This window comes from Pempheris klunzingeri, chromosome 23, assembly GCF_042242105.1.
Source record: "Pempheris klunzingeri isolate RE-2024b chromosome 23, fPemKlu1.hap1, whole genome shotgun sequence".
Taxonomy (NCBI): domain Eukaryota; kingdom Metazoa; phylum Chordata; class Actinopteri; order Acropomatiformes; family Pempheridae; genus Pempheris; species Pempheris klunzingeri.
The window spans coordinates 644,451-661,311 of NC_092034.1; the positions used below are offsets into that span (position 1 = coordinate 644,451).

The following is a 16,861-nucleotide window of genomic DNA, read 5'->3' on the forward strand; positions in this document are numbered from 1 at the left end:
AAACAGGAAGTAACACCTCCGTGCCAATAATCATTTGATTTGCATGAAATTTTCACAGTGTAGTCAACACTTCATATACTGGAATACAGGATGTGATTAGTGACTGTTCTCTAGCGCCACATAGGGGACACAGGAAGTGACATGTAACTCCTTCATGCACTGTCCAAAATACATGAAAATTCTGAATCGTATGGAAGGGTCAGAGTCCAGCAACAGGACGAAGCCGCCGCACACCCCGACATGCAGGAAGGTGCGAGGGCCCTCCAACGCTCCTCCAATGCAGCTTTAATTTATTGTTTGTTTTTCTACCTGTTTTACTTGTTGTACTGCACTTTTATTTGTATTCTGTACGGCGACCTTGAGAGCCTTGAAATCGCCCTAAATAAAATGTATTATTATTATTATCTCATATTATTCCCACAGTTTTATTTGTTCTGTATTTTGACTGTGTTTCTGCTCGAAGCCTGTTCTTATTGGGAGGCGGCAATAATTATAATAATTATACCGAGGTCCTGTCTGCTTTTTGTCCCCCCCCCCCCCCCCCCCCCGGTGGCCCCCTGCTGACATATACGGAGCCTGTATTGATCACTGTACAGCATGATGGTAGCGCTACACTGCTGGATGATACAAGTTTGTTAAAATGGGGGGGGGGCAGGTTAATTCCAGTCTGGGGGGAAGTTGAGCCGGTATATGATCAAATTATTACAAACATATTGTAAATGTAATCATTACACTTTATTTCTGTGATTATCCCGTGATGGAGGATTGAGAACGAGCCCTGAGCTCGTCTCCCTGATGATGGACTGTTTCTCCAGAGGCTGCTCTGAATGGTTCAGCCTCAGACGACACAGACTTGACGAACCTGGACCTTCAGCAGGACTCAGAACTGAAATAAAAGCTTTTGATTCAGCAGCAGGAAACACGAGCGTTCACTTTCACTTCCACACAATCACTTCACTCATGTCTTTCATTCGTCCCCCAGCAGATTCTCCTCATGCTGAACCACCTGGACTCACTTTACTGTCATCTTACAGTCGCTTTAAATGAACGGCCGACTCCAGGATGTTGTTCCCAGCAGACGCTGAGGCGGCGGGAGGTGGAGCAGTGGGGACGTTCCCACAGTCTGGTTCTGTGTCGGCTCTGACTCCACCCAGGAGCAGCTCAGGGGAGTCGTCTGACTCCAGCAAACATCAGAAGAAACAACTGAAGCTTTCCAACCACAGAGATGTGACCATGTTCTCTCTAACCAGGTCACATGTTCCACCCAGCAGCGATGTGAAACCCACAGAACCACACGACAAACACCAGAGCGACACTTTTATTGGTGCTGCAGAGAAACAAGCTGAAAAAGAGCAAAGCTACAGATGAACCACAGAAGAAGAGAGTGGATTGTGTTGATGAGGACAGGAGGCGCTGTGACACCAGTGTGGTTCAGAGGACGTGGAGGAAGAAGAAGGTCCTGACGTGGAGGAAGAAGAAGGCCCTGACGTGGAGGAAGAAGAAGGCCCTGACGTGGAGGAAGAAGAAGGTCCTGACGTGGAGGAAGAAGAAGGGCCTGACGTGGAGGAAGAAGAAGGTCCTGACGTGGAGGAAGAAGGGCCTGACGTGGAGGAAGAAGAAGGCCCTGACGTGGAGGAAGAAGAAGGTCCTGACGTGGAGGAAGAAGAAGGTCCTGACGTGGAGGAAGAAGAAGGTCCTGACGTGGAGGAGCAGCTGCAGGCTGGCTCATCAGCAGCTGGACCGCTGAGGAGGTGTGAAGGTCGACCTCAGTGAAGAGACGACTGGAAACTCTGGACTCAAACACAAACAGTTCAGACAAATGAAAAGCTGAGAAACAGCCCCCCCCCCCAGCAGATTAACAGGTTCATTTATTCAGAAAATCAGTTTTCACCTAAATAAACTAAGATGTCGTCCTGACAGAAGCTTTTTTTATTCTGACAGACAGTATTTCCCATCAGGCCGCTGCACCTTTTGTCCTGTTTGGTCTCTGATGATGATTTGTCCATAAATTACGTTTTCTGGATCTGAAACTGGACCTGCAAAATAAAATACATAGAGTTCACTTTAATAATCTGCTGTTAGTCTGATGTTAATCTGCTGTTAGTCTGTTGTTAGTCTGTTAATCTGCTGTTAGTCTGTTGTTAGTCTGCTGTTAGTCTGTTAATCTGATGTTAGTCTGCTGTTAGTCTGTTAATCTGATGTTAGTCTGCTGTTAGTCTGTTAATCTGATGTTAGTCTGATGTATGTCTGTTAATCTGCTGTTAGTCTGCTGTTAGTCTGATGTTAGTCTGTTAATCTGATGTTAGTCTGCTGTTAATCTGCTGTCATGACGGGACGCTAGCTCGGGGACGTAGCATAGTTAGCTCGCTAGTTAGCAGGTGAAGAGAAGATGTAGCTCACTGAGCGGTTTGACTCCAAACTAAATGGTTCTTCTTCTTCTTTGGTACATTTTCACCACAAACTGAGACTTTACTGACTTTAAAATCATCTTTGAACTGACAAACATCCTGTGAGAGATTCAGGGAACAATTCAAACTTTATTTGTCTCTTTGTCTTCTTCTGAAATCAGGTCTGTTTTCTAGCGTTGGTCCGTGATGGAGACGAAGAAGAGCAGTTTTACCTCTGATCCTGTTTGGTCTGACGTCTCTGATGACTATTTTTCCGTAACAGACGTCTTCTGTCCTTCTCACAGCCGAGTAGACGGCAGCAGGATCCGTCTCTGAGGAATAAAAGGCCCTGAACTCACATCACTGGAGCATTACAGCTGTTAGGATATGAAGTGTTCCCACTGCTGCAGAAACTACACACACTGGTTCAGATTCATCATTCATTTATATTATTTCTTTGTTTTATTAGCAGCCCCACAGGAAATGGACAGGTCCGTGTTCAGAAGTGTTTTTATCAGAAACAGGAAGTTCGGCGACCACAGAGCTGCTCTTTTCTGTTAGCAGATGAACCATAGAGACAGAAACCCACAGGGTGAGCTGCTGCCATCAGCTAGAACAACCACACTGAGCAGGAAACAACATCTACGTCTGCCTTATTTTCAAATGTAACACTAACAAGTGTCCTCTTAAGGTGTGAATCTCATGTGGTCCTCACATGGATATAAGGACAAGAACACACACACACACACAGTTAGGATCAATAAAACCATCATTACCGCGGCTCCCTCTGATTGGCTGCTGCAGGTCAGCAGGTGTTCTTACACCATCTCCCACTTCAGTGGCTGAAATCAACCAAAATGGACAGAAATTTCTATTTTATTTCTGTTTTGAACTCGACACTGATTTGGATTTTAACCTTCTAAAAATTCTCACTTCAAAACCACCAGACTCCTTTGACAAAAACAGTCATTTCACCTTGAAGGTGGAGGGAGCTGCAGGTCTGCTGCTGTCTCAGTTAATGAACACATTCGATTGGATCTGAAGTTAAAACACCATTTAAAACGCCAAAGTCACAAAATAAAACAACCAAAGTGATCAATAGAGGCAGCAGCAGAGCAGCAGCTCCTGTGTCCTGTGAGCTAAAATCACTGCTTTTGTCAATGGAGTCTGGCGTGTTTGAAGTGATTGACAGAGCTCAGAGTCTGAAAGCAATGAAAGCAGAGAAATATTCAAAATGCACAATTAAACTATTTTCTGCCCCCCCATCGACAGCGGTACATTGCTCAGTGTTTTCAGAAATAATCTGAACTGTCCCTTTAAGGACGCAGTTTGTAAATGGAGTCGAAAATAGAAAGTTGAAATTTTATAGTTAGTTTCTACGTGAGTGTAAATATTCAGAGTCAAAAGTGCAGCAGATGGTTGTAAATAAATCATGAAGCACAGTTTGTGTTCTTTACTTTCTTGTCTCACCTTTAGGTTTCCTATTGAAGCACCGCAGAACCAGCAGAACCAGCAGAACCATCAGAACCAGAACACAGACGGATGGAAGAGCAGACCACAACACGGAGGAGGAGGAGGGTGTTGAAGGAGGACCGGCAGTGGTGGGTTTCTCTAAGATGAACAAAAAATCAAAATGTTTTCCTGGTTTGATTTTCAGTGTTTGATATCAGATGAATCTCGACATGAAGGCGACCCTCTGACCTGTGACCCTCTGACCTGTGACCCTCTGATCTGTGACCCTCTGACCTGTGACCCTCTGACCTGTGACCCTCTGACCTGTGACCCTCTGATCTGTGACCCTCTGACCTGTGACCCTCTGACCTGTGACCCTCTGATCTGTGACCCTCTGACCTGTGACGTAGATCCAGCTGGGTGGAGACTCTCCTTGGGCGCTGATGTTACACCTGTAGGAACCTTCATCAGCCCTGGAGACTCGGCGGAGGGTCATGTGACCTGTGGGCTCGGCCCCGACGAGGAAGCTATCTTTATAGAAGTGAGCTGGGAGGTGGGAGGACGTCTTTGTTCTGCAGCACAGGGTGACGTCCTCCCCCTCCATCACAGGGAGGACGGGACTCTGCAGGATCACCGGACCACCTGAACACAGAAACTGCAGCCTGTCATGGGTCCACACGGCTTCATCAGCGCCCCCCCTCCTCCGGCCGGTCTTACCAGTGATGGTGATGGTGATGGGGGAGCCGGTGGCTCCCTCTCTGGACTCACACCAGTAAACTCCACTGTCCAGTGTGATGGAGTCAATGATGTCACAGGAGGGACCAGAACCTTCTCCCCAGTCTCCTCCACACTCAGTCCTGGTTTCTTTACTCGTGTTCCTCCTCAGCGTCCATTCAGCAGAGCCGCCGTCGTCCTCACAGCTCAGAGAGACAAACTCTTCTTCAAACAGCTGAGAGCTGCTGGGACTCACAGTCAGACGACCTGCAGGGATTTAGGATACAGAAAACCTAAAACCAAGAACAGGACTATGACACAAGCTGAGGACCAGTGATCAGGTGAACCGACGGGAAGAGTTTAATAAGACAGAGTCCAGAAACACAGCTGCCGTGCACACATGCATGATCCCCACTGTTGTGGTTCTGCAGAGAGTTTTAGTTCTTTCTAACCTGGTCAGTGTTTCCAGGGTGTTACTACAGAGTCGAGCTTCATCACGTTCATCATGGCTTTACTCTTAGTTTTATCACAACATGTCGTCTGAAGGACACGAACAAGAAAATACACCGTATTCGACGATATGCAGACAATGGAACTGTCTCTGTAGGAAGTGAACTGAAGGGAGCTCAGAGCTCAGTGTTAAACTGCTTCTCTCAGCTGGATTAATGATGGAAATGATCGACTGCAAATGCCTTTAAATCCCGCTGAGACAGTTTGGACCTGTTGAGTTGACAAAGAAGGTGATTTCATGCTAAGAGCTGTTTTCGTGACTCACCGCTGTCGCTCAGACTCCACATGTCAGATGAACTCGTCTTTAATCCGAGTAGCTCCAGAGTCTGACGGCTCGTCTCAGAGAGAGCAGATCAGCGACACTGAGACTGGCTGCGTCTGTCAGGAGGTCTTAGAGGTGACGTCCGAGCTCAAAGTGAAGCAGGAAGCGTTAAAGGCAGCTTGTGATAAACAGCCGAGTGGTCGTCCTCTCTCCAGACACCTCCCTCCCTCTGCGCTGCTCCTCTTTGTTCCTGTGAAGCTCGCTGACGTGGACGGGAACAGTTTGTAGCTGTGATAACAGCGGAGCTGGGAGACAAATTAAAGAGTGGACATCATGGATTTAGTAGAACATCACAACTGTGACTTCCTGAAACCTTTGAACACTAGATTTCTCTCTGTTTGCTCTTTATTCTGCTTTTCCTCACTTGTTCTCTCAGTTTCGATCAATGAAATCATATTTCTATAACAAACTTTGCTGATCAGTAAAGGTGTTTGTATCTTTCTCCCTCTTGGTGATGTGAAAGCAACACTTCTGTAAAACCAGCTCAACCCACAAACTTCCTCTGCATGCGTGAGTTTACTGACAGGAAAAGAGGCGATTTGGGTTCATTTAGCAGCTCAGAGGTGAACCATCACTAAATACAGTGCGACAGGTGAGGAGGGGTGAGACAGGTGAGCTGCAGACAGCCCAGCGTCCGTCTGGTGGAGGAGACTGAAGAGAAAATGATGGTTTCTGGGAGTTATGATATACAAACGGACAGACGACTGATGGGTTCAGCATAACGTCACTCATCAGTAATCATATTACTGTTATTTATTTTATTTTATTTATTGTTTTAATTATGTTTTATCAGAGCTTGCAGCAGCAGCAGCAGCCCCGTCCAGCAGGGGGAGCTCTAGGACCAGATCCTGACCAAGGTGAAGGCCCCGGACCAGATTGTGACCCAGGCGAAGGTCCCGAACCAGATTGTGACCCAGGTGAAGGTCCCAGTGTGTAAAAAGAAAGCAAGGACGGTGAGCTCGTGTCGATGGGCTATTTTGTGTGAAACTTTTATGAGCAAAATCAATCAAATCAAATCAACTTTATTGACCAAGTTTGAACAGACAAACAAGGAATTTGACTTGCTGAAACTTGACTCTCTGTGTACAGTAGAAGGAAAGAGCAGGACAATATAAACAGTATAGAAGTCAACGGTATTATTATAAGAAACACACCCACATTCTTTCATGGACAGCAGAGATTATTCCCATCACAGCCGGAGGGTTCAGTCAGTCTGAGAAGAGCCTTTAATTCAGGTTCACAGGTGAAATCCAACGCTGGGGTTCAGGCAGCGCCGGGCTCGTGACTGGTTCTGGTCAGAGGAGCCAAGAACTGGGTTTTCCAACAGATCTTAAAGGTCCTGACAGAGATTATCACACGCAACCATTGTTTTATTGGATTCTGAGGTCCGTGCGTCAGTCTGTAGCAGGTTTCTGTTTCTGTTTCTTACAATCAAGAACATTTCATCTCTTCTTTCTGATTCTCCAAACACCAGTCTGTACGGTCAGACTCACCCTCACAGTGAGGGAGAGGTCTGTTAAAGCAGAAGAACGTTTTCTTTGAATCATCAAAGTTAGTAGTTATCAAACCCACAAAGGTGAATGAGAAAGCCCCCGAAGCCAGTTAGCCAGAGAGAAACTCTATTGTAACTCTAGACTGTATCAGGCTACAGAGGCATTTTGGCTGGTGTTGTGCCGCAAGATTATTATAATGTAAAAAATGTGCCGTGGGTCAAGAAAGGTTGAAACTCTGCTGTAGACGACCACATACATGGCCGCAGGCGCTCAGATGTTCCAGCAGAGGAGGCCAAAGATGAGCCAGCGTTCAGGTCTGCTGCTTATTTTTAGATTGGACTCACGGTACAAACATAAAGCAGAGATACCTGGAAACTTTAAAATCACAGCTAACAAACATGTTCTCCGTCTCTGTGGTTGACTTTTCCATCCAAATCAGATTGTACCTGTACAACCTGTGGTCATGTTCCCTCTAAAGGATCCAAAGGTTCTAACGCAGGAGGAGACGACCAGAATCACTTTAACTTTAACTTCAACATTTCTATAAATATAACATTTCAAATGATCAACAATCTAATCTGTATATGGCATCTGGAAACATCCTCACTCTATATTCTGTACATACTTTCTATATTTCTTTGCACTTGCTGCTAATTGCACTTCTGGTTAGATGCCAAACTGTATTTCATTGCCTTGTACTGTGCAGGTGTTTAGCTAGAAACTCTGATATTACAACAAAATGTCTTCAATGTTAATAAGCACTTCAAATCATCAAGTGTTTCATGTGTTTCTCAGACGTTGTTCAGGTCAGTGTGAGCTGACAGACTGGTGTCTCCTCTGGTAATTTAAGAAGTAGATGTAATATCTTGACTGTAAGAAACAGAACGTTCTTGTTTTATAAACTTATTCCTACGCAGACAACGCTGACGGCTGCTGCAGACTGACGTACGGACCTCAGCGTCCAATCAATGGTTACGTGTGATATTGTGACGCTCTGCCCTTTAAGATCTGTTGGAAAACCCAGTTCTCGGCTCCTCTGACCAGAACCAGTCATGAGCCCGGCGCTGCCTGAACCCCAGCGTTGGATTTCACTGGATTTCACCTGTGAATCTAAATTAAAGGCTCTTCTGAGACCGACTGAACCCTCCGGCTGTGATGGGAATAATCTCTCCTGTCCATTAAAGAATGAGGGGGTGTTTCTTCAGCTGTTTGGCTCCAACATGCAGAGACACATGATGTCTGTCGTCTGTCTGTCCATGTTCAGTGAAGCAGACTGTTTTCTTATAAACTGCTCTGTGGTTTCACATTCACACTTCACTGAGTCTGTTCAGGCTCCGTTTGAATGTTTGAATGTCAACATCTCTCTGAGTCCACCCACTTTTCTCTGCTCTCATTTCACAGAAATCATGTGACACAGGAGCCTCCCCCTTCCTTCCTCCCTCCCTTCCTCCCTCCCGCCAGCAGGCAGGGAGAGGCTCAGCTATATACAAAAGCTTCCTGCTCCTCTTCTTCACCGAGGACAAACAGTGAACACACTCTGCTCTCATGGTATCACATGAACCTTGGTCGTCACACAACAATGAAAACGGCTGCAGTCACGTCGGTGCTCTTCGTCACTCTGTGGAGGTTTTCTCAGGCTGCAGAAGGTGAGTTTTCTAGTTCATGCTCATTATTCTGGCTTTCTTCTTTAACTTCTTCATTTCACCCTTTAGTCTCAGTCAGGAGGGTTTTTATTCTTCTTTAACTTCTTCATTTCACCCTTTAGTCTCAGTCAGGAGGGTTTTTATTCTTCTGTATTCTTGAGAACTCGTGCACGTACACGAAAACAGCTGCACACTGTAGTGATCTCTAAGCAGGGTTAAACATCTGATCTGTTTGGGAGCAGCCTGGAAACCTGATTGGTTCAGTGCAAATAAACAGACTGAGACACACAAACACAGAACAGGTCGAACAGGTCAAGACAAGCTGAGTTAATGGATAATGGAACACACACACACACACACACACACACACATACACACTGACACACACACACACTCTCACACTCTCACACACACACACAGACACACTGGAAAAAATGACGCAGTGGATCTGGAGTCAAACTGAAAATTCAATTTCTTTTTGCACTATTTCTTTCATCTTGCACTTTCTGCCTCTTTCCACCTCAACATTGTTTTTTTTGCACCGTCCATGAGAGCTGCTGCTTTTATTCCAGTGTCGTTGTGCTTCGTGCTCAATGACAATAAAAGAATTCTGATTCTGATTCTGAAGCTGGTGTCGACTGATTCTTAGATTTTCCTCAACAAACTAAAGAACGAGAAACTAAAGAGAGCGAGAGAGTACAAAGACGGTTAATGCTGACGCTGAACAACAAGAGAGGAGGAGGAGGAGCAGGGGGAGGAGCAAGGGGAGGAGGAGCAGGGGGAGGAGGAGCAGGGGGAGGAGGAGCAGGGGGAGGAGCAAGGGGAGGAGGAGCAGGGGGAGGAGGAGCAGGAAGAGGAGCCTATTTCCTTGCAACAGCTGTCGTCTCTCTCAGCGTTTCATGGAAAAGGAAAACAGAAGTTCAGCTCACTGTCGTCTGGACGTGACTGTTTCAGGACTTTTTCACATTTAGTTTTGGTCTCTGGTCTTTTGGACGTAGTCGTACTTTCCTCCAGGCTGTAAAGGCAGTCACATGACCGCCACTGTGATGCATCATGGGAAAGGTCACGGTGCCATGGAGGGTTTGAATGGTCCACGAAAACCTCTGACCGCCATGAGAGACGGAAATAGAACTAGAAACGGTTGGCCATTGACACAGCTAACAGCATGCTAACAACATGCTAAACGCACAGCTAACAGCATGCTAACAACATGCTAAACGCACAGCTAAGAGCATGTTTCTCAGCCGCCTCACATGACGCTCAAACACTAGTAGCAGCTGCTCAGACAAAAGGTTTTTTCTCGTCTTTCCACACAATCACAACCAAAGAACCCTTGCTGACTGTTACTTCCTGTTTTGTTGTGTTTCAGACATGCTGACAGTGACATCATTCACTGGGCAGAACGCTGTCCTTCAGTGTTTGTACCCCAACCAGGACGCCGTCACTAAGATCGCGTGGACTCGGCAGAACCTGAGCGACTACGTGCTGTTCATCAGGGAGAACCGCTCGTATGAAAGGTACCAGAACCCGGCGTTTGTGGACCGAGTGCAGCTCAGAGACCCTCAGAGAGGAGACTTCTCTCTGGACATGAAGAGGGTGACGGCCAACGACACGGGGGTGTACGAGTGTGTGGTGTCCTCCTCCAGCAGAGCTCGCAGCAGGAGAGCAGCCGTGTTCAGGCAGACGGTCAGCCTGAAGGTCAGGAGGTCGGCTGATTCAGGTAAACGCTGCTTCCATTGAGTCGGACTCTGTGTTGCTCTTCATCATCAGCTGCCTCACACCTGTTTCTGCTCTGCAGGTCTGAACGCTGAGCAGAAGGAAGGAGCCAGGGCTGCACCCACTGCTGCTCCTAGACCCAATGATCCACCCACTGCTGGAGGTCCTAAACAGCATTTTGTTCTGCCGCTCATCGGTCTTGTCCTTGTTGGGTTTGTTGTTGGGTTTGTGATCTTTAAGAAATACACCTCCTCCAAGAGGCGGGAGGAGGTTTTCACTGTGCCCAGTGAAAACCTCCATGAGAGGAAGTTGCCACTGCTTTAGCTCAAACCTGCAGCAAACCTTCAACGGACGAGGTCGTCCAACTGCACTTCTTCCAAATGACTGCTTACCCTTCAGGGTCACCCCCCACACTTCATCCCTGAGTGATGTGTGAAGGTGAAACCACTATGACTATGAATGTATCTTTAGACTAGTCCTTCCTGAACACACTAAAGACATTTAGAAACAACAACGCTTCACATCGTAACCTCCTCCCCCAAAAAGTAATAGCAGTAACTCCGCCAGAGTGACTCACTTTGCCGGTCCCAAGCCCGGAAGAGGAGGAGGGTTGGGCGAGGAGGAGGGTAGGATGAAGACGAGGGTAGGATGAGGAAGAGGGTAGGATGAAGACGAGGGTAGGATGAGGAAGAGAGTAGGTCGGGTACGAGGGTAAGACGAGGAGGAGGGTATGACGAGGAAGAGGGTAGGACAAGGAAGAGGGTAGGACGAGGAAGAGGGTAGGACGAAGATGAGGGTAGGACAAGGAAGAGGGTAGGACGAAGATGAGGGTAGGACAAAGATGAGGGTAGGACAAGGAAGAGGGTAGGACAAGGAAGAGGGTAGGACGAAGATGAGGGTAGGACGAGGAAGAGGGTAGGACGAGGAAGAGGGTAGGACGAGGAAGAGGGTAGGATGAAGATGAGGGTAGGACGAAGATGAGGGTAGGACGAGGAAGAGGGTAGGACGAGGAAGAGAGTAGGACGAAGATGAGGGTAGGACGAGGAAGAGGGTAGGACGAGGAAGAGGGTAGGACGAGGAAGAGGGTAGGATGAAGATGAGGGTAGGACGAGGAAGAGGGTAGGACGAAGATGAGGGTAGGATGAAGATGAGGGTAGGACGAGGAAGAGGGTAGGATGAAGACGAGGGTTAGGGTTAGCCCCTAACCCACCCCAACCGTCTTTGGATTAAACATGATGTTCTAACATTTATTAAAGAGTTTGGTTCTGACCTGCTCTTTATGTAAAGCATCCTGAGATAACGCTGTTGTGAATTGGTGCTATATAAAAAAGATTGATTGATTGATTTACCAGGACAAATCTGATTTATCTAATGTGGCTCTAAACCAGTGTTCAATGACCAGTGTGATCTCCTGAGGATACTTCCTTAACCCTTTAACCTTCTGCTCAACCACATGGTAGAGCACATTTTGACTCACTATATCTTATTGAAAACATGTTTTACTTACGACATCTCAACCGTTTGGTGGAGGCCAAGATTTCAAAAAATGTCTGTTCATAAAAAAACAAAGATTTTTGTAATTAGTACCCCAAGGAAATACAATATATAAAGAAAACATTTTTTCATTGCTTTTTTCTTGGTGTAACCCTGGTGTTCCACCTTAAACTGACAGGTGTAATGAACTCAGGTGACAAACAGTGATGTATTACATCACATGATCAGTTATTTTGGCCTGTTTCACTGGCAAAGTCAGAGAAACGAACCAAGAACCAACAGAAGAACGTCCATCTGTAGCTCTAAACATGTTCAGGGTTTGTTCCTGCATCTGTTAAAATCACATGCAAATAGCAAATCATGCAAATGAGGCGATGGTGGCTTTCAGTGGCTTCTAGCACCTTTTTCCTGGCAACAGTTTGACCTGTCTGTCGACGTCAGAGGTAATTAAAGAGCTTCCTGCGTGAATTATTATGATAACCTCTGTGTTGTTCAGCATCAAAAGATCTGAGCTTTATTTTGTTTCCACGTATGTTTTATAAAGATAAGAAGTGTGTTCTTATAGAAATATGCATCTAACAAACAGATGAATAAGCTGATATAATAAAGTGTGAATTATAAAATGATATAATTTCTTCTTAAATGACCAAAACACAGAAAGAAACTTCCAGAAAGCGTCACAGCTTTAACGGACTCTTTCTCAAAGTTCTACAAGACCTCAAAATGACAAATGTTTTTTAGAAAATCTTGTAAGTATATTAAAAATAAAAACCTCAAATATCACATGTTCATGAGGTTTTACTGCTGAAGAACCTTTAGGCAGCTCACCTGGATCACACCTGGATCACAGCTCACCTGGATCACAGCTCACCTGTAATGTAAGTCTTGTAACGTAAGTGTTCTAAGCTGCTCGATGCTGATCGCTGATTATGATGTGATGTATTGATCATATTAGCTGAAGACGAACTGGATGATTTATTGAAATATGAGGTTCGTTAGTTTATTGTGGACAAAGGGACAAAGTACAAATACATGAATATATATATATATATATATATATATATATATATATATATATATATATATATATATATATATATATATATATAATAAGAGACGATCTACAAGCTGCTTTCCATCTGCAGGTGTTCACACAATACACAACATTTACATTTTCATCTTGTTTCCTCAAAAAGCAATTTCAGCATATTTCATTCCAAAAACACAGGTTTTAAAATCCTACTTAAAAAAATCAATTTATCAATAGTCTAGTCAATATTGACCAGAGAAGACGTGACACTGCTCTGGATTAAAAACATGCCAGTGCAAATGAGGATCTGTTTTGTTTAAAGGTGTTGCACCAACCTGTACTCTGTCCATGACACATGAGATCTGTATTTATAACCAAAGACTCTCACGTTAAATGTGTGATCTTTAAAAAAGGCCGTGGGAGGAAACAGAAAGACGACCAGAGGAGGGAAACCACCTGGAGGAAACACGAGCAGGCCTCAGGCCTAAAGACAGAGGTGACATATGATGCAGAGGAAATAGGAACTAAGACATCAGCGCTCAAAAACCCCTGAAAAGACCCACGGACCTGAAACCACAGACTGAAAGAGACCGAAGCTTCTCAAACTTCTCAGACTTAAAGATCAGAGAAAGAAACTGGGAGCTGCTGCTGAAGAGGACAAACCAAATACCAGAGGTCAGAGTGGACATTTCATGGACATTAGGAACTGAAACCATGTTCTGGAGGCAAAGAAAAGGTTTCTATGTTCAGATCAGTCAGATCAGTGCTGGAGTTTAGCTCTCTGGATCTGGAGCTGCTCCCTCATTCCTGTGTGATTACAGATCTACTCCCTGACCAGAGGGCGGATCTCATTCCTGTGTGATTACAGAGCTGCTTCCTGCCGAAGCTGGCTGGGATCCATCTTCTCCCTCTGTGTCTGGACTTCACCACACATGACTCAACAGGAGCAGATCAGGAGACAGCATCATGAGATCAGCTGCTGCTGAGTGTCCCTCTGCAGCTCTGTGGATCTGTGTGGATCTCTGTGGATCTGCTTCTATCTGATAGAGATCTTTGTGTCGTGTTTTGGGCTTTGGTATCCTTCCTGGATGGAACGCCCTCAGAAACCATCTTAGATGAATCTAATCTTGATGAAATGTGACCCGACCCGTCCGGGGAGGAGCTGAACCACTTTGGTTTCTACTGAAGGAAGGAAGTTCACTGTTTGAGTAACAAACTCAAAACGAGAGCAGAGGAAGTTCCCCTGAAAACTACAGGCTCTGAATAACTGAGTCTGAATAACTGAGTCTGAAGAACAGTCTGAATAACACAGTCTGAAGAACACAGTCTGAATAACACAATCTGAATAACACAGTCTGAAGAACACAGTCTGAAGAACAGTCTGAATAACACAGTCTGAAGAACAGTCTGAATAACACAGTCTGAAGAACACAGTCTGAAGAACAGTCTGAAGAACACAGTCTGAAGAACAGTCTGAAGAACACAGTCTGAAGAACAGTCTGAATAACACAATCTGAATAACACAGTCTGAAGAACACAGTCTGAATAACACAGTCTGAATAACAGTCTGAATAACACAATCTGAATAACACAGTCTGAAGAACACAGTCTGAATAACACAATCTGAATAACACAGTCTGAAGAACACAGTCTGAATAACACAGTCTGAATAACAGTCTGAATAACACAATCTGAATAACACAGTCTGAATAACACAGTCTGAATAACAGTCTGAATAACACAATCTGAATAACACAGTCTGAATAACAGTCTGAATAACACAATCTGAATAACACAGTCTGAAGAACAGTCTGAAGAACACAGTCTGAAGAACACAGTCTGAAGAACAGTCTGAAGAACACAGTCTGAAGAACACAGTCTGAAGAACAGTCTGAAGAACACAGTCTGAAGAACAGTCTGAATAACACAGTCTGAAGAACACAGTCTGAATAACACAGTCTGAATAACACAATCTGAATAACACAATCTGAATAACACAGTCTGAAGAACAGTCTGAAGAACACAGTCTGAAGAACAGTCTGAATAACACAATCTGAATAACACAATCTGAATAACACAGTCTGAATAACACAGTCTGAATAACACAATCTGAATAACACAATCTGAATAACACAGTCTGAAGAACAGTCTGAAGAACACAGTCTGAAGAACAGTCTGAATAACACAGTCTGAATAACACAATCTGAATAACACAGTCTGAAGAACACAGTCTGAAGAACAGTCTGAAGAACACAGTCTGAAGAACAGTCTGAATAACACAGTCTGAATAACACAGTCTGAAGAACACAGTCTGAAGACAGAGAAACACAGAGGAACACTGAGGAACACTGAGGGAGCGTTTCTTATCTGAAGCACACACACACACACACACACACACACACACACACACACACACACACACACACACACACTGCGCCCTGACGGATAAGAGGTGTAGAAAATGAGATGAGGTGTGACGGGACGTTGTGAGTGTGAGTGTGACTGAGACGCCCCCTGCTGGACCGTCCCTGCACAGCACTGTCACAGCTTAATGAGAGAGGTTCTCTCTCCCTCAGGTGTGTCTGTCTCCCCCTGTCTCTCTCCCTCAGGTGTGTCTGTCTCCCCCTGTCTCTCTCCCTCAGGTGTGTCTGTCTCCCCTGTCTGTTGCCAGAGTCAGGAGGGTTACTCCAGGTCATCTCCCCACACACCTGCAGTCACACCTGTTCCTGATCTTCCTCGTCCTCCTCCTCCTCCTCCTCCTCCTCCTCCTCCTCCTCCTCCTCCTCCTCCTCCTCCTCTTCCTCTCTTCATAAGGTCACCCTTTCACTCACTGCCAGATTGTCTGTTTCCTTATAGTTATTTCAGACTCCTTGTTTCCAGATTCACGATCGCTTGTGCTGGTATTTGTTCCTCATCTCCGTCCCTGTTCCCTCCTGTTCCCTCATCTCTAGCCTCCTGTTCCCTCCTGTTCCCTCATCTCCAGCCTCCTGTTCCCTCCTGTTCCCTCATCTCCAGCCTCCTGTTCCCTCCTGTTCCCTCATCTGCAGCCTCCTGTTCCCTCCTGTTCCCACCTGTTCCCTCATCTGCAGCCTCCTGTTCCCACCTGTTCCCTCATCTGCAGCCTCCTGTTCCCTCATCTGCAGCCTCCTGTTCCCTCATCTCCAGCCTCCTGTTTCCTCCTGTTCCCTCACCTCCAGCCTCCTGTTCCCTCCTGTTCCCCCCGTTCCCCCCTGTTCCCTCCTGTTCCCTCTTGTTCCCTCCTGTTCCCCCCTGTTCCCTCTTGTTCCCTCCTGTTCCCTCATCTCCAGCCTCCTGTTCCCTCCTGTTCCCTCTTGTTCCCTCCTGTTCCCCCCTGTTCCCTCTTGTTCCCTCCTGTTCCCTCCTGTTCCCCCCTGTTCCCTCCTGTTCCCCCCTGTTCCCTCTTGTTCCCTCCTGTTCCCTCCTGTTCCCCCCTGTTCCCTCCTGTTCCCCCCTGTCCCCCCCTGTCCCCTCCTGTTCCCCCCTGTTCCCTCCTGTTCCCTCTTGTTCCCTCCTGTTCCCCCCTGTTCCCTCTTGTTCCCTCCTGTTCCCTCCTGTTCCCCCCTGTTCCCTCCTGTTCCCCCCTGTCCCCCCCTGTCCCCTCCTGTTCCCCCCTGTTCCCTCTTGTTCCCTCCTGTTCCCTCCTGTTCCCCCCTGTTCCCTCCTGTTCCCCCCTGTTCCCCCTTGTTCCCTCCTGTTCCCCCCTGTTCCCTCCTGTTCCCCCCTGTCCCCCCCTGTCCCCTCCTGTTCCCCCCTGTTCCCCCCTGTTCCCCCCTGTTCCCTCCTGTTCCCTCTTGTTCCCTCCTGTTCCCTCTTGTTCCCTCCTGTTCCCTCTTGTTCCCTCCTGTTCCCTCCTGTTCCCCCCTGTCCCCCCCTGTCCCCTCCTGTCCCCTCCTGTTCCCTCTTGTTCCCTCCTGTTCCCCCCTGTTCCCTCTTGTTCCCTCCTGTTCCCTCCTGTTCCCCCCTGTTCCCTCCTGTTCCCCCCTGTTCCCTCTTGTTCCCTCCTGTTCCCTCCTGTTCCCCCCTGTTCCCTCCTGTTCCCCCCTGTCCCCCCCTGTCCCCTCCTGTTCCCCCCTGTTCCC

The 16,861-nt window shown here is 46.5% G+C and overlaps 2 protein-coding genes across 2 annotated transcripts; one reads left to right on the forward strand and one right to left on the reverse strand.

Annotated features, from left to right (window-relative positions):
* Positions 1 to 1,344: 1,344 nt before the first annotated feature.
* Positions 1,345 to 5,376, reverse strand: LOC139223305 (low affinity immunoglobulin gamma Fc region receptor II-like). Its single transcript, XM_070855284.1, has 7 exons — positions 5,329 to 5,376; positions 4,557 to 4,820; positions 4,239 to 4,481; positions 3,858 to 3,998; positions 3,164 to 3,229; positions 2,621 to 2,719; positions 1,345 to 2,036 (listed from the first exon to the last, which is right to left on the reverse strand). Exons 1-7 carry the CDS (start codon positions 5,348 to 5,350, stop codon positions 1,930 to 1,932), a joined length of 942 nt encoding a protein of 313 aa, XP_070711385.1. The 5' UTR covers positions 5,351 to 5,376; the 3' UTR covers positions 1,345 to 1,929.
* A 3,020-nt stretch (positions 5,377 to 8,396) lies between these two features.
* Positions 8,397 to 12,514, forward strand: LOC139223314 (uncharacterized). Its single transcript, XM_070855298.1, has 3 exons — positions 8,397 to 8,524; positions 9,891 to 10,241; positions 10,320 to 12,514. Exons 1-3 carry the CDS (start codon positions 8,434 to 8,436, stop codon positions 10,559 to 10,561), a joined length of 684 nt encoding a protein of 227 aa, XP_070711399.1. The 5' UTR covers positions 8,397 to 8,433; the 3' UTR covers positions 10,562 to 12,514.
* Positions 12,515 to 16,861: the final 4,347 nt, after the last annotated feature.